We start from the raw sequence: 18,752 nt of genomic DNA on the forward strand, positions 1-18,752 counted from the left end.
AACGGTTTTCAACTTTTGCTTGCAATTGTTAAAACCGGTTTTCAACCTTTCTCAGGTAAAGGTTGAGGTGTGTTGTTATTCTTTTGTTTATGCATAAGGATGACAACGTGGTGATATTTCAATATCAATTCTCCCTGGACGAAGATGCTATCATATTAGAAAAGTGGATGCGAAATTTTAGGTAACAATCTTGTTAGTTAATTGTTTTCCTGTTTAAGAAAAGCCTGAGTTTATATTATATATATATTTGTTGCTTTTGCTTCACAAAATTTAGGTTCAGTTGATATTTATTCCATGATGTGTGTGTGGATGTGTGTTTCAATTGGTTCATGTTAAGAAAAACTATTGTTGTCTTGCTTTATTGTGTGGTATCAATCGTTTAGGCTTACAAAATTTCGGTACAATTGATGTGTGTGTGATTCAATTGGTTCCGGTTAAGAAAAACTATTGTTATATTGCTTTTGAATAGTTTCAATGGTTTAGGCTTACAGAATTACGGTGCAATTGCGGTGCTTTTACTGTCTATGTTGTTTCAATTGCTTCCGGTTGAGGTGAATAATTATGCAAGTTGATTTATGTTGGTTTGTATGAATTATTTATGGCTTAACGAAATAATATGTGTACGGGATGAGTTGTTTATTCCAATTCGATTCCGGATAAGAAACTAAGTTAATTCTGATCTTAGTTTTTCTTATCAAAGTGAGGTTTCGGTTATTCAAGTCTAATCGAATGCCTAAACAAGGAAATGCTAGTTTACTAACCTAGTATTTGATTTGTTTAAAATTGAAAGGCCCAAGTTTATGGATAATTAGAACCTGATGAGAAAAATGGAGTTTATCTTTATTTTGGTCTTATCGAATTAAGCGGTTGTCTTTGAACAATCGGTTTAGTAAAGGGACTAATGTGATTAGTTGTTTTTGGTTTGCTAAACTAAATGGGAAAAATTGTTTCGGGCAATTTTTTCCTTGGTAACATATCAAAATAAGACTACTTGTAGTTTCGGTTTTGATATTTGTTATCAGAACATGATGTGTGGAGCCCTCATGCCTAACTCTACATGTTTGCAAGTCTATTCTGAGATTTGTAAGATTCTTTTCGTGTTGTCCTTTATTTTTTCGTTTCCTTGTCATTTTCGTGACAAAAAGGGGGAGAAATATATGGAGTAAACAAGTGATACTGGCATTGATTTTATATTAATTAGTATCACTAAGGAAAAGAACATTGGTACTTGAATGTTTTATCTAACGAAAGAGTGAAAGCATAGACTAAGGGGGAGTAACATGTCATATTGATTGGTATAACAAAGACGTGTGGATTGAATATCTATCTATATTCCTTAGGGGAGGGGGGGTATTAGCTTTGTTATTATAATGTCAATAACGGCATTTTCAAGGATTGAATGTAAGAAGTTTTACTGTATTGTTGAATCGAGAATCAAGCGGAGTGTAATGAATTCTTGTAATTTGTTTATGCATATGATGTAAGAGTTTTGTCACTAAAATTGATAAAGGGGGATATTGTTAGAGCATTGATCGGTTGAACCCACCAAGCGTTGGTATGTCAAGTTTGGTTGTCATATTTTAGTGAATCAAAACTCATGTTAAGAGTCGCTTGATTGTGTACTAGAGTTAAACTTTGTATAGGTTAGCTTGAAAGCATTAGGATATGAGACATTGCAAGTATTGCGAAGTCTTGAAGATGTGAAGAAGCAAGGAGCTACAACGACAACAATCATCCTCCCACTTGAGGTTAGTGATATTTGACTTGAACTGTTTCATTCCCTAACGTATCTTTCAAGTCGTGCATAATGAAAACATAACTGCGAGGCATATATGAACTCTAGATAGACATAGTATTAAGGAATACAGTACGAGGTTTATTTCTTAACCATTAAGCTTTCTAGATAAGACATCGCCATAATCATTTGAATGCTATTGTGATTATGTATGGGTATGAGGTGAGGATTTCATCCTAGGGAACAATGTTTACATGTGTTCTAAGGAAGTAAGTTCATAAACTTGTTTGTGGACCGAAAAGGAAATTGCCAGGAGTTATTGGTTTTGTTATTCATTGCATATCTTATGAACAACCAATATGTGTGATAGAGTATAACCGCTCACAACTTGTTGTGTTCTTGGTAGAACTATTCACAAAGTCCTGACTTTTGTATTGGTATAACTTTTATTAGTAAAACCAATCTGAAGTAATCACTTGTGGTATGATCGGATTATGTCTGCCTTGGGGAAAGGGAACCGATCCTAGTAAGGGAAAGGGAACAAATCCTTGTAAGGGGTGCATTACATCAAGGGGAACCGATCCTTGTACGGTTTGCAGTAAGGTTTATTGTAGAAAGGGGAACCGATCCTATGGACATGTGCAACACATATAATTTAGATACCATATATATGTGGGGAACCGATCCTAGTACCTAGTCAACCGAATGTTTGGGAAGCTAGTGTGACTATGCGTAGTACTCACATGGAGGTAGAACCGAAACTCGTTTTGGTAGAACCGTAAACCCATGATTGTGATTGAATGTTGGTTTGATCAATCACATAGTTCTTGAAAGTCAGATGAACCAATTCTAAACTTGTTTGGAAGTGTGGAAAATCGGTTTCAAGGTTGTAAGTGTGAAAGAGAACTTACAAAGTAAAGATGTAGACAAACTTTGAACACGTGATGTGAATGTTTATTTCTATAATTGTTCAAAGATATTCCTTAACGGCTAAGGGAAGAGAATCCCAGGATCGAAACATAAGGAAGTTAAGAATCTTTAAATTAAGGTTATTGATTTCACTTTGTAGGGAAATTACAGAACTAGTAATGTGCATTTACTAATTAGATTTTCCGAGAGATTTTGATTTTTATTTTTGGACAGAGCATTTCCAGGAATTATTGAAACCGAATTTGTGCTTTAATGAATATCTTGAGAATATTTTCGGTTTTGGAAATTCCTTGGTGTCCAAACTTCCTTGTCTATAAATACACGAAGTTTTCCTTTCTTGCAAACTAATCCTTCGTAACACAGACTTCCTCTTTTGTCTTTGTTACTGGTGTAGCTTCCTATCGGAGAGGAGAGTAATCTAATTAGGTGAAATATCTTACGACCGCTCGTTTTAAAGTCTTATTTGGGATTGAGAAGCTCTAGCGCGACCCGTTGGTGGGAAACTAGATAATTGCGGTTTATCTTTGTTTTCGATTGATATGATTGACTAACGGTGGTTGAAATGTGATTGCACCTAGTTTGTTTATTCTTGAGAATCTTCTCTTCTGATATAAGATTCACTCAAACTAGTTCAGATTTTCGAGATGGATCTTTAGACTGTTGTTAGTTCTAATGACGATCTTGTGATAATCCATTGTTAACAGACTTCGTTCTGTGCGTGATTGATCACAAGAGATTCAAGTGATTGTGTGCAGGTTTTTATTGAAAATTTAAGAAGATTTAAAGAAAAAGAAGATATTGAAGATCTGACTTGGGTTTTATAATCTTTGGTGTGCACAATACTTGCTTGGGTAAAAGAGGATCCAATTAATAATCGGTTTATCCTTGTGGTAGATTGGATTGATTAATTGAGTATATTGGCATCAACACGGTTCTTCGGATTAAAGGTGTTGTTGGCTTAATCTTAATCGATTACCTTTGGGTGATTGAACGTAAGATAGATCTAGACCCGACGAAGGAGTTTATGTTAAGATAAACGGAAGAGCCTTTGTCCGACTCTTATCACTTAGTTGAATAGAGTTGATACCAAACATATTTCTTGTTCCTTTACTGTTTGGAATATGAAACCAAAGGGATTTTTCCAAGTACATGACTTATTCATAAGTCGGAGGTGTGGGAATACAGACGGAACTAGGTGAACTATAGGGTTAGTTACTTGGTCTCAACTATACGAAGTTAAGTGTAATTTTGTGGAGCGGCTTAATCCTGAGAGTATTCAATTCTGGACTAGGTCCCGGGGGTTTTCTGCATTTGCGGTTTCCTCGTTAACAAAATCTTGTTGTGTCATTTACTTTTATTTTCCGCATTATGATTGTTTTATTATAATTAAAGTAAATTACACAAACGTTAATTCCTATTTACTTGATAAGCAATCCTATTATGTTTGGTTAAGTCCGAACCTTCATATCAAGTAAACATACTTCGTTGTTGTATTGTCTCTATCTCGTATCCATAGACGAGCACACGAAGTGTGAACCGATTAGTTGTACTTTCTCGACTCAGTCCATAGACAATCATTTTCGGAGAAAGTTTATAGGTAGGAAAATTTTTAGCTTGAGGTATATTTGGGTACCCTCGCCTTTTCACAACCTCAATGGACTCAAGACACTATCTCCATCTACTTTGAATATTCTCATGCTCAACAACTACTGTCACAGCTACTTATGTCTCCATCTGATTCCTTATATACTTTGCAACATGGCATTCTGAGATATAAGTCAAGACTGTATGTGGGTTCAGGCCATGATATTAGACACCAAATTATGAACTCATTGCATTCATCAGTTGTGGATGGTCATTCTGGAATGATGGGGACCTACAACAGAGCAAAAGCTTATTTCTATTCGCCAAAGATGAAAGAAGCCATCTTCAAGTTTGTTGCTGAATGTGATATCTGCCAATTCAATAAGCATGAACTTTCTTCTCCGGCTAGACTGCTACAACCTGTGCCTATTCCAGACACTGCTTGGAAGCGTATCTCCATGGACTTCATTGAAGGCCTTCCAATGTCTTTTAGGAAGAATGTTATATTGGTGGTGGTTGATGGACTGACCAATTACAGTCACTTCATTGCATTAAGTCATCCATTCACTTCCATTTCTGTTGCCAAGGAATTTATGCACCATGTCTTCAAGCTTCATGGAATGCCAACTTCCATTGTCTCAAATAGAGATAAGGTATTTCTCAGCACTTTTTGGCAGCATTTGTTTAAGTCATTAGGCACTACATTAAACCTCAGCACCTCTTACCATCCTCAAACTGATGGTCATACTGAGAGAACCAATGCATGTTCGGAACAATATTTAAGGTGCATGACTAGCTTTTCCCTTAAACTGTGGCTCAATTGCTGGCTCTGGCTGAGTGGTGGTTTAACACCAACTTTCATACTAGCCTCAAGATGACTCCCTTCGAGGCTCTATATGGGTATACTCCACCACATTTGGCACCTGTGCATGCTACTACTTCAGATGCTGATGTGCAAGACTATATGCAAGCCAAAGATCACATGCTACAGTTGTTAAAAGAAGATATGACAAAGTCTCAACACAGGTCCTTCTTAGTTGGATATTTGGTGTACTTGAAGTTACAGCCCTATAGGCAATCATCTGTGGCTTTAAGGACAAATTTTGAAGCTGTCTGCAAGATACTTTGGTCCTTTTGTGATTTTGCAAAAACTTGGAGTTGTGGCTTATAAACTTCAACTACCACTGGGTTCTAGGATACATCATGTGTTCCATGTTTCACAATTGAAGAAGAAGATTGGCCAACATCACATCCCAGCTAGCAATTTGCCCTTGGTGGACTCATCTGGCACCTTCATAGTTCTACCAGTAGCTGTGTTGGATTCCACGCACATTGTCAGAGGAGATACCACAGCTTTGCAGGTACTTATTCAATGGGCTGGATCTGCACCAGAGGATGCAACTTGGGAAGAAGCAAGTCACATTCAGTCCCACTTCCCAGACTTCATCCTTGAGGACAAGGATGTGCCAAAGGAGAGGAGATTGTCATGTAACTAAAGAGGTCATTAGAAGTCTAATTCTATCATGGGTTTGTTGGCCTTGTAAGACCATTATCTTTGATAGAACCCATTTAGCTTAAGTCTTTTTAGGGCACTTACTTTGTTAATACCACCCAAGGGGTGTAATTGGTAGCTTTGTTATCACCCAATGGGTGAACTGTGTGTCTTTGCGGCTATTTATTGGCTGGATACTTTTTTAAGAGAGATAAGTTGATTTTAATCAAGAAATTGATAGGCTCTTCCTTAAGTAGGAGAGTAGGTTATTGTTGGTAATTGAATCTGCAAATTTGTTCATGACAGTAATTTTCCTGCTAAGGCTATTTTCTTTACCACGAGGATTTTCTGTCATAGAGTTGTGAAGTAACTAGTCCACATCAACAGAGCAAAGTGATCACTTGTAACAGATCACCTTTACTTGGATATGTCACGTTGTACTCTTTTCCCTTCGTAAAGGTTTTGTCCCACTGGGTTTTTCCTTGTCAAGGTTTTAATGAGGCAACATATTCAAGTCCAACTATGTTCTAAGTTTGCTTAATATTGTACTCATTTTCTTTAGTTCAGGTTTTGTCCTTCTGGGTTTTCCTAGCGAAGTTTTAACGAGGTAATTAACTTAGACTAGTCGGTCCTTGAAGATCATACATCATGTGAAGTACTACATGTAAAATATGAGATAGCATGTGAAGTACTACATGTGAAGAGATATACCAAGGTTTTATCCCACCGGGTTTTTCCTTGTCAAAGTTTTAATTAGGTAATTGATTTCGGCACAAGTCATCAAGGAAAGAACGACATTTGAAGAACTACATTCAAAGCACTATATATGAAGCACTATGTATAAAGCTTTATTATTGAACCGCACAAGGGGGAGTGTTATAGGGCCTATGGCCCATGGATGTGCGGTCCATTCGATTACTAGGTTTTCCCTTTCCTATATATAAAGAACATCGTATGCATGTAAAAATCCAATGCCTCTTTATCAATAAGAAGTTCTTCTTCTTCTCTAATTGTTACTCCAAAACAACCTTAATTGAAAGATTCTTGATTTATTTTGGTACAGGATCTCCTTGAGTACTAAGGAATATCTTTGAACAATAAAAGACAAGAGTTACTGTACGTGTTCAAAGTATGTTTACATGTCTTCTTTGTAAATCCTTTTTCATATTTACAATCTTGGAATCGATTATACCACACTTCCAAACAAGTTTAGAATTGGTTCATTTGTATTCCAAGACAACTATATGATTGATCAAATATCAAATCACATACATGGGTTCAATTGGTTCTACCAATCACTAGGATCGGTTATACCCTAATATGGAAGTACTTGTGATCGGTCACACAAGTTACTAGGACCAGTTACATCAGTTACCAAGATCGGTTACATCAATTACCAGGATCGATTACCATATACTCATGGTATTGCTTGTGATCGGTCACACCAGTCACTAGGATCGGTTACATCAATTACCAGGACCGGTTACACCAATTACAAGGATAAATTACACAACTCTCTGTGATCGGTCACACCAATTACTAGAATCGGCCACACCAATTGCAAATATCGATCATACCATCTCAGGTGATTACTTAGGATCGATTACACTAATTAATTAAAACTAGTCATACCAAATCATAAGTCAGGCATTGTGATCAGTTGTACCAAGATACGTAACAATTTTACGATGGGTTCTACCATCTCACACATATTGGTAATCCAAAGATCTGCAATGAATATCCGTACCAATAAGCCTAACGATTTCTCCTTTGATTCATAAAACAAGTTCATGAATGTACTTACTTTAAACAAATGTAAAACATTGTTTCCTAGGATGAAATCTTCACTATTACCCATTCACATAATCATAACAACATTCATAAGATTATGTCGATGTCATATCTACGAAGTTCAAAAGATAAGCGTTATACTTCGTAGTCTAATTCCCTAATACTATGATCATATGATCATGTATCACTACTAGAGAAATATATCCAATACACAGCTTCGCAGTTATGTTTTCAATATAGCACGACTTGAAAGATACGGTAGGAATGAAACAGTTCAAGTCAATATTACTAACCTCAAGAGGAAGGATGATGTCGTCATTGTAGTTTATTACTTCTTCACGTTCTTCAGGTCTTCGATTAATACTGGTATGTCTCGACATTCCTAGACTTTCTAGTCTAACCTAAACGAAGTTGTTTCTAGTACATAATCAAACGACTCTTAGATGAGTTTTGACTCACTAAAATATGACAACCAAACTTGACATACCAACGCTTGGTAGGTTCAACCGAGATATGCTCTAACATACTCGAATATGTTGCCTCATTAAAATCTTGACAAGGAAAACCCAGTGGGATAAAACCATGATGAAGGGAAAAGAGTACAACGTGACAGATGCAAGTAAAGGTGATCCATTACAGATGATCACTTTGCTCCGTTGAAGTTGACTAGTTTCTTCACAACTCTTAAGGCATAAAAGCCTCATGTGAAATACAATAACCTTAGCTGGGAGATTACATTCTCGGTGTTTGTTTTTGTCTCATTAAAAACCTTTCTGAGTAACAAAACCTTGTGGGAAAAAGCAACCTTGGTGAAGGAAAATAGTTCAACATACCATTAGATCCCCCCCCCCCCCCCCCCCACACCCCAATATCAGATAATTTTCATCAGTCTAATGCACTCAAAATGAGTTCATCACACTTTACTTTCCTAACTTGAATGTTTATAAGACCATGTTGTTGATTCTGAAAGTTATGTCGCTTAACAGACTATCGCGTTTCATTTCTTTGATTCAGATATTTTCAGTAATACCAACGCGATTTTTATGTCTTCAACGTTCAACATACTTGATGTTTTTAGTGTTGTCTCGCTAAAAACCTTGTCGAGTAACAAAACCCTTTGGGAAAAACTATTCTCGATTGAAGGGAAAAAGAGTACAACACAGCTTCAATGTTGAAGTAAAATATGTCGACATCATATCCTTGGATCATCCCCCTGATGTCAAAATCTCCCCCAGATTACTTTCAGAGTTGCTCTAGACAGTTCCTTTAGTCATGTACTTTTCGAAACTGAATATCGGATTTGACCTAGAATATAGTCTACCATATCTCCCCATGATTACTTTGGAGAAGAGATTATTGTTCCTTCATAATCAACAACTTTTGGATTTCACTTTCAATAGCATTCCTTTTAATGTCTTTGTAGGGATAAAAAAAAAATTATGTCAGTGGATATGAAAAAGAGGGGGTCTAACAACCACACCCAATATTTCGTTCAACAATCTGTGTGGACTAACTCCAACATAACTCCAAGAGAATCAACTATATAGTCATACTCAACAAAGGAAATATATCCAAGAGTTATATCTCAATTTCTCAATACATTCTGCAATGGAACAGATAGAGATATGTGAGCCTCATTGATATGAGAAATAATTTGAACGGTACCAAAGACCAATGTTCAAGTGTCAATCAATTTCAATCAACAACCAAAGGTTGGATTTACCAATTGATTGAATTACGCACAACTTGTGATATTAAATATAATGCGGAAAAGAAATAACACAGACACCGGAAGTTTTGTTAACAAGGAAACCGCAAATGTTGAAAAACCTCGGGACCTAGCCCAGATTTGAACACCGCGCTACAATACAAAATACCTCAAACAGACACCCATTTTAGAAAACATCCCTCGCCTCCCATCATTTCCCAGCCCACAATGGAGACAACTAACATCACTCATACCAACCTTCAAACATCATCTCTTCCATCAAATTGGAGACGGATTAAACACCCATATCCAATCAAACTGGATTCCACAATTCAATAACAACATTAATCCATCCCTATACTATCCCATACAATCGGTTCCTGACATCATAAACCCGTCAAAAAGGAACTGGAATCATGATATGATGAATCTACTTCCTAATTCTATAGTTCAACAAATCGCCAGCATTCTTTTCCCACGGAACAACCAGACAAGATCATTTGGCATTTTACCAAAAACAGAACGACGATAACAAAATATAACTGCATCGTCAACGACTCTACGCAAACTCATCAAAACCCTCTCCCACCAACTACCTTCCTTTGGACACTCTCGTGTTTCCCAGAAGTACGTTTTTCTTGTGGAAAGCAATTAATGAGGGTCCACCAACCTTAAACATTCTCAACCACATCCAACTCACCAACTCCAACTTATGTCCTCAATGTAGTTCTACTCCTGAAACGTCCAGTCACATTCTACTTCATTGTCAAACAACCATTGACTTCTGAAACCTCCTACTACCTCATCTCACAAACAAACAAAACCCCGCTCGTAGCACACCCACCTCACTGCCCAATCAGGCAACAGTCTCCCTACTCATCTATACAAAAGCTCCTTCCCAAGTCACCACAACTTTGTGCTTCCTTTTTTGGTCCTTATAGATAGCCAGGAACGACGCAGTCTATCGCTAGCAACTGCCAAATCCGACGAATATAACGCAGATGGATATCAAACTCCACCGGGAATAAACCTGAGCTCAAAAACACCTACCACCAGTACGACCTGAGATGCAACCTTATCTAAACCTAGCGCAAACAACACTAGCAATAACAACCATCTTCGTGGGATGACTCAAACCCCACTTAGATTGGATCAAAAATTTACATGGACGAAGCAGCAAGGGGATATCCGGCAATAGCGGGAGCAGGTATTATATGGGGAAATGAGGAGGAAGGTACAATCATAGCAATAACACAACCACTGGGTATCATCTCTGCAATTGCAGCAGAAACCTGGGCCATGCTCATCTCTTCTAGGACGGCGACGAAACGAGGATGGCGAAAAGTTCAATTTGAAACAGACTCGGAGAACTTAACGATTTTTAACATCGGACGTCGATGCTCCATGGTGTATTTCTAATCAGATTGCAGAAATCAAGTATAGATTTACCCAAATTCAGCAATATACCATTAGGCACGTCTACAGAGAAGTAAATCAAGCAGCGGACGGTCTTGCAAATCGAGTGGCAGATGATTACTCTAGTTCCGCTCACAACAACAATATGGGACAATGTAATTCTCCCAACTATAAGTTCTACTATAATAACACTTCATGAGCATAACATTTCCACGTGCAATATCAACTTAACTTAACAAAATGCATGCTTCAAAAAAAAATTAACAAAAAATAAATAATAGAATAATAATGCAACAAATATATCAATAGTCGTAGCACCTGCAGTGGTGCAAGTATAACCAAAGAGCAAAAACTAGAAAAAAAACTAATTTTTTTTTGGTTAACTCATGGTTCCACGTTACGGTGCAGGAGTAAAATTTAGTCGAGCACACGTTTAATCAACGCCTGAAACCAAGCGCAAATATAATCTACGTCTTATATTCGGGCCGACGTATAATCCACGTTGGAGCTAGGCGTACATAATATTAACGCCTGGTATGGAGTGGAAGGTTAAAGTTATCATACGGCTTTATAGATTACCCCTGATGATGGGACACACATTATATCACCGCCTGATGGAGGATTTAATGTTTTCTGAACAAAACGACCTTTTATATCACCGCCTGATGTGTACCCCTAACGATGGGTACACATTATATGACCGCCTGGCGATGAGGCTCACATTATATCACCGCCTGATGGAGGATTTAATGTTTTTCTGATCGGGCGAATTATATCCACGCCTGATCTCCCTTGAACGCAACTTATATCCGCACCTCATCAACTTGCAGATGTATAACATCCGCCTCACCTCAAACGTCACTTATATCTACGCCAGGTATCGAACGAAATTTTTAACTCCACCCGACCAAAAATAGTTTTGGACCGGATTTCATACCAAATATACTCCAAAACAGTAAAAAAAACTCGACTATATTTAGTTTTAGTCGTCCCACTACGCTTGGTTTGTGTACCAAAATCATAGTTTTGGCTCTGAGGCCATTACATCTAACCAATTATTATAGGGATTTATTTAGGACTAACACAACAAACCTCAAAAGTCAAGAAAGCAAGACTCTTTCTTTTCTTAAGCTCAAATTCTTCCATGAAATTCTTCGTAAGTCATAACCACTAACTTTAATCAGAACTTCTGAAGGATAGTAGAATCGGTTTGTTATTTCTACCTCAATTTTTCCTTCTAAGACAAAACTAAGAAATGGGTGAAAATCTAGAAAAGGAAGAAAGGTTCGAACTGTTAGAAGCTGAGCTAGAGTCATATGGAAAAAATCCATTACCATCGACAAACTCCTGTATTTATAGAGTTCCAAAAAAGCTTAGAAGAGTTAAAGAAGAAGCATATATACCTGAGATAATCTCAATTGGTCCATATCACCAAGGTAATCCAATTCTCTCGTCCATGGAAGATAACAAAAAATGGTATTTTCAAACTTTTCTTTCTCGTAAATTATCGCCATCATCAGAATTAAATTTGAAAGATTTAATCAAAGCCATCGAAAATATTGAAACCGTAGTTCGCGAATATTACTTCGAAAAACTTGATGAGAGGTTCACTAGTGATGAATTTGTTAAAATGATGTTAATTGATGGTTGTTTTATACTTGAATTACTTCATAGAGCTGGTGATGAACGTGGTAGAAATGATAATGATCCAATATTTAATACTGCTTGGATGCTTTTTAGTTTACAACATGATTTGATTCTACTTGAGAATCAAATTCCTTTTCTTGTTCTCCAGGTATATTTTTAGTTTAGCTTGTAGAGATATTGAACAACGCGAACGAACTCTTATGGAACTTGTGGTTCGGTTTTTTGCTGCTATGTTGCCTACAATTCAAGTTGTTCAGCAAACAAGGTCGAATTATGTCCTTACAAAACCTAAGCATATACTGGATTTGTTGCGTAATATTCTGTTGCCTTCGGCGAGGCAGATGGAAGTTGCAGGACGGTATCCTGTCTGGGAATTCACTCATTGTGTGACTGATCTTTGGGAAGCTGGAGTGGACTTCAAGAAAAAAGAAAAAGTTGATAGTTTGCTTGATATCCAGTTCAATGGTAAAGAGGGGATTTTTGAGATCCCTCCATTCTTTTTCGATGAGAGTACAGATGTTCTTCTGAGGAATTTGATAGCAATGGAGCAGTCTGAAGGGAATTCTACACGTCAGATAACGTCTTATGTGTTACTGCTAGATATCTTAATGAACTCTGAGAAAGATGTGAAGTTACTTAGGCATAAAAAGATAATTCATAGTTACTTAGGAGACGATGAGGAGATGGCAGTTGTGATTAACAGTTTATGTAAAGGAGTTAGCATTACAAAATTCTACTATGATGGACTTCGCCATAGATGCAATGAATACTTTGAAAGAGATTGGCATAAATGGAGAGCTGTTTTAAAGCGTGATTACTTCAACACTCCATGGGCAGTTCTTTCATTTAGTGGTGCTGTTTTGTTACTGTTCCTCACTTTAATTCAAACAATTCTTGCCATCCTTTCCTATGCCTCACCTAAAAAAGCAAGCTAGTTTTTGGTCAGCGGGAAAGCGAGAAATGTACCATCCTCTGTGATCAATGTAAGTGTGTTTCCTTCATAAAACTAAATTTTTTGCAAGTCTGCTTTGTATGCTTGTTCATCTTTACATAATAAACATTCAGTAGATGCTATTATTAGTAAGAACTGAACAATATTTCCTACTTGCAATCGCTTATGAGAATTCACAACTATGGCACACACACACTGTACATGATCGTGTGAAACCCATGTTAACCACTGACACAGTAAAAGGTAAGACTGCGTTTTCGTCATGAATAAATTTTCGAAACAGCATGGGGGATCCAGTCTTCGTTATATCTGAGGGTGAATGAAACTTGAGCAGAATGAAATGTTACTAACAAATTTGAAACGTTAAGCAGGAGATTCTGTTTCTTCTACTCTCAATGGTGGACTGGTACCAACCTTAAGCTTCTTTCCCTTTCCACTACCAGGACAATCAATTTTCGGAGTCAATACCAATCTGCATTGCATCAAATCTAGCAATCTCGATCGCAGATGCTTGTTCATGTCCGTCATGTGCCTCGTCATGCTGGTGGCCCAAAGTCGGTTCTCGACATTGGTTTCCACCTTCATCTGTATTGCTGCAGGAGTGCTTCTTTGCTGTCCAATTACCCAGCCAACAAATTAGAAGAAACATAAACCGTTGAAGTTACTTACTGGTGCAATAAAAAGGAGGGGTATTTATAAGAGTGTGAGAGAGAAAGAGACCTCTAATTCAAGGATTTGGTTATTCATGGAGCTGATGGTAGAAAAACCAGCAGTGGAAAGATTATCTTCAAGTGAACAATATGAAGGTAGAATAGCGACTGTTCCTCTTGATGTGTTTGATGGCTGTTGGTATTTGTCAAGCAGTGAAACACGAGGCTGGTATGATACTCTCTGATTGTTCTCCACAAAAGGCAGCGATGACCGCGGGATTACTAGTAAGTTAGTTATTTGCCCTGTTATCCATAGCCATTATATGAAGTGTTAGTACACAAAAATGAGGGCAGATAAACACATCTATAGAGAATCTAGGGATGAATATATAAAGAATTTACTCTCTAAAGTCTAATACTCGGATGTTAAACAAAATTTTGTTACATGCAAGCGAGACAAGAAAAGAAGCATGAATTAATCCCAAACAAACCTTTAGCATGGGTGAATCTTCGAGCAACTGCCCAATTTCTGACATCCCAAAGGCAAGCTGTACAGTCCTCAGATGCAGAGATGAGCCACAATCCGCTCATACTGTACGATAATGCAGTTATGGATCCACTGCAGAGGATTCTAGGGGTTATACTCTTATCTCAAAATGCAAAAAGGAAATATTGCACAAGATCTTCACGTATTATTGAATTATTATTGCTCAGTAGAGAAACCTATCTAAGCATAGTAAACTATTAGTCAACAGAAATTTTAAAAAGAAAATGAAATAGTTTGACAGTATCACTCTAACCTAGCCAATTTGTTTTACTACACACGAATTCAAGATGCACAATAACACCATACATTACTTGTGCCCATTGAGTACAATCAGCTGATCGTCTGATACAGTGTTTGAGTTCAACTCCAATCCTATATCGATTCTGTTGACAAAAATCCTCCCGTCCACACTTCCTGAAAACAACAGCTGCCCTTCAGTGTCAAGACTGATGGCAGTTATGGCTTGTGAAAAGTCTTGAGTTTGCAGAAGCCTCCCGGAAACAATATCCCAAACCTGAGAAGTAAAGACCAATTTTATAAATACTGTTATGTGGAGAATAATTCATTAGAAGTGAATAAACTTTGTAGAAAAATAAAATAAAAATTAACATTCTTAGCGAACAAAACCTTGCAGGTGCCGTCCATGGAGCTTGAAATCAGTACATAATTTGAACTTCCAGAAACTGATACGAGACCAGTAATAGAGGACGTGTGCTCTGACCAAGAATGAAAGGACAAAGGCATGTTTCCACAATCTGCCACGTCTAGCAAACTTCGATTGAAATGATTAATACACTTTACCATCATAACGAAAAATGGGTTGTTTTACTATATTGAAACTACCAGATACAAGACATACAATAGAACTAAAAACATGGGTTGCTTTTGCTTTACCTGATCATAGACCATATGCATATAGAACCATCATCTGAACCAGCAATCAGGAGAGAACCGTCAGCTGTGAATGCAATGCAATTCACTGATTTGTGATGAGCACGCCAACTCTTCAACATTCTTCCACTTAAAACCTGCAGATGAGCTCAACCTATTATACTCTGCTGATTCCTGAGCAACCTCAAGAGTTGGATCATAAATATTACAGAAGCTAATTTGACAAACAGAAGGAACAAAAAATGTTAGTCACCTCCCAGACATAAGCATTTCCAGAAGGTGCTCCACCAGCAAGATACAAACCATCTTCTGTGCACGAAAGTGGTCCAACTGCTTCTATCGGATAGCTTCGGACCGGTGCTTGTGGCTGAAAAAAAAAACAGAAAGAAGAATGTTGGGTAGTTAAAATCAGAAACAAAGCAAAAAATTTAAAAATTGACAGCTGTGGGATTTGAACCCACGCCCTTTCGGACCAGAGCCTAAATCTGGCGCCTTAGACCACTCGGCCAAACTGTCTTGTGTTGGCAGATTGTTACATATATTAATTTCTTGGCCGGGTTGTTATTAAATTGCCTTTGGGAACGCTCTTCAGTCCTCAACAGCTAAACCTTGGCCTGCCCGGCCTATCATCGTTTTTTAGCCGGGCGGCCGGACCTAGCCCTGGACCATAATTGAACATGAGGCATGTAGAATAGTAAGCCCCAAAATCTAATTCCACAAATATCAAGTACTGCACGCAGACAGACCCCCAAAATTCAGAAAATTAGCAAGAAATGGCTAGTTATTAAATCAAGTCTTCTAAGACATACAAAATCTCAAAAACAATGATTTTTTCTTGCAACTTGCAATCAACAAATAGCTCTAAATTGATAAACAAAAATGAAAACCACTAAGTTGCGACAACAACTCAGAGCTCACATGTAAACAAGTTAATAAGCATAAAAGCAAGGGCAAGTAGACTTGTTAAAGAAATCAAAAGAGACAATAAATTAGGGGATTACCTTATTTAAGGGCCAGATAAAGATGGCTCCACCGCCAAAAGATCCATGTTTGTGAATTTGAGAAGCAACAAGAAATTGATTCCTCAAGCAGAGAAATCCATGACTAGGTGAAGCACAAGTTGGTATGTGAAGAAGATGATCCCCACTTTCCATGTCCCATATTGTAATCTCTGCACCCAAACTCTTATCACTGCAAACTACCAATGCTTCTTCTCTCACCATTTTTATGCGTGTCTTTGTTCTCTCTAGCACTCTCTCTCTCTCTCACTCTCTCTCTGTGTCTCTAAGAAAAAAAAGAGATGATGCAAGACTTCGTTACATGTTATGTTAGAATTACATGTGGCAAGTGAAGTTAGTTTCACTAAGTGCCAATATTATTTGTGTCTTCCATGAAACAAACAAAAACCTCTGAAGAACCAAAATTTGAAGTTACACTGTGCTAAATGGGTGCACGTTAATTGCATTTGCTTAAGTTCATCCATCTGGTCATAGAAGTTAAAAGTTGGCACAAATTAACTACAAAGTATGCTATGTGGCAATACCTCTGACAACCACACTACCTAATAACCAAATCTGTTTCTCCGAAAGACTTCCTGAAAAGGCAGTGACATGATGCAATAGACATGTTTAAGTGATGACAGTGTTTGGTATGAAATCACCACCCAGTGCTTCATCTTTTGCTGCACCAACCAAAAATATCAGGCAAAAGTACTTTGTTAAGGTCCAAGTGATATTCAATATGCGTCAGAGCACACACTTATTGTCACTCAGACTGAGAAATGATCAGCGAAATACAAGCCATGCGCTTCGGAACAGGAAACTTTACCACAAAGCGTCATAGTGTCCATACCCATCATAGAGTATACTTATAGGATTTTCCTTTCCGTATTCTTGGCCATATTCTGCTATAACTTTTAGATTCCCAGTCTTCTTATCTCTCAGACAGACCGAGACAGGCATCCTGCAAACAGTATTTTTATGAACTTTTAAACAGATGGTTCAACTGTGACTACTATCCATGTTTGTTCCAGCAGGCATTATAAGTTAGTTATTTATGGGGTATGCAGTGGGTTAAGCTCATATAATCAGTTCTACTCCTGGAAATTATAAACCAATTAGCAGGTGATACCGAGGGAAAATGAAATCTACAATGTACGTACTGCAGGACATGGGAAGACATGATCAGCTCAGGTTCTCCTCCCCAAATGTGAGATTGTCTCATCTGCATTGCGTATATGTCAAAATCAACTTCAAGAAACCTGCAAGTAACAGAGAATTACTTGAGATTTTTAACTAGATTAGAGTACATATATTGCTATGTGCAGGTAAAAAACGATTTAACTGTTGAGAACAGTGAAACTGCAAATTCAACAAAGGAACCTGCTAACCATTCAGTGTCCCCACGCCTCTTGATAAACTCATTGACGACCTGTTAAAAACAAGCGCAACTCATTGTAGAAAAGATCTTGACAAGAGGAAATGTGTTCAATATTATATATATAATTTGAGTACAAATTGCTAGCCTCACATTGAAAGTTAGGCCAAAAGCTTGAATTCTAGAGCTTCTGGCCCCCAACTAATAGAATTTGAGGATTTTGAAATATTTCCGGCGAACCAAATGGATAAATGATCAAAACCAGAACCAGAACGAAAACCCTTCTTTCTCTTTTTTGCGTCTCCATTTACCAGCTCGCAAAACCAGAACGAAAACCCTAATCTTTCTATTTCGTATTCTCTTTTTTCTGCCGTCTCCATTGATTATATTCTCTTCCCTGTTATACACATGATTTCAATTTGCAAGCGATGGATTTGATGTAATGAGTCAACTAAATCTAAAGATAGATTTGATCAAAACCAGAACCAGAACGAAAATCCTTCTTTCTCTTTTTGTTGCGTCTCCATTTACCTACTCGCAAAACCAGAACGAAAACCCTAATCTTTCTCTTTTGTATTCTCTGTTTTCTGCCGTCTCCATTGATTCTATTCTCTTCCCTGTTATACACATGATTTCAATTTGCAAGCGATGGATTTGATGTAATGAGTCAACTAAATCTAAAGAAGAAAATAATTTATTAATGTGATTTTTGCAGGTGAGAGTGGGAACAGTGAAAGTCGGGAGTTCACGACCACCATAAAGGAGTAGAGGAATGAAAAACATCCGTAGTTTCGTTTTTGTTGACGAGATGATGCTAACATTTATTGTAACCGTGAACAATATAGTCAGGTAATCATCTACCGCCTCCTTACAGATTCCTATTCTTCTGCTCTCTCTGTTTCAATTATCAATTCCTCTTGACTCAGCTCTTTGCTATTTATCTTTTGTGTCGCAGATGATGTTACATGGATCCTCTTGCTTACACGGTGAAGTCCTATTGGTTTTGTTGAATTTAGAACTTTGTTATTTTTTG

General features: G+C 37.5%; 1 protein-coding gene, 1 non-coding gene and 1 pseudogene across 2 annotated transcripts; 1 reads left to right on the top strand and 2 right to left on the bottom strand.

Moving 5' to 3' along the window:
- Positions 1-11,770: 11,770 nt before the first annotated feature.
- Positions 11,771-13,752, top strand: LOC113302833 (annotated as a pseudogene).
- Positions 13,340-16,566, bottom strand: LOC113302831 (protein ROOT INITIATION DEFECTIVE 3-like). The gene is made up of 8 exons (XM_026551785.1): positions 16,345-16,566; positions 15,597-15,710; positions 15,347-15,480; positions 15,080-15,224; positions 14,764-14,966; positions 14,397-14,524; positions 13,976-14,208; positions 13,340-13,867 (listed from the first exon to the last, which is right to left on the bottom strand). Exons 1-8 carry the CDS (start codon positions 16,564-16,566, stop codon positions 13,619-13,621), a joined length of 1,428 nt encoding a protein of 475 aa, XP_026407570.1. The 3' UTR covers positions 13,340-13,618.
- TRNAL-UAG lies at positions 15,780-15,859 on the bottom strand. Its single transcript has one exon. It is a non-coding gene; the product is annotated as a tRNA-Leu (tRNA).
- Positions 16,567-18,752: the final 2,186 nt, after the last annotated feature.

Source organism: Papaver somniferum, chromosome 8 (assembly GCF_003573695.1).
Source record: "Papaver somniferum cultivar HN1 chromosome 8, ASM357369v1, whole genome shotgun sequence".
In the NCBI taxonomy this organism is placed as follows: domain Eukaryota; kingdom Viridiplantae; phylum Streptophyta; class Magnoliopsida; order Ranunculales; family Papaveraceae; genus Papaver; species Papaver somniferum.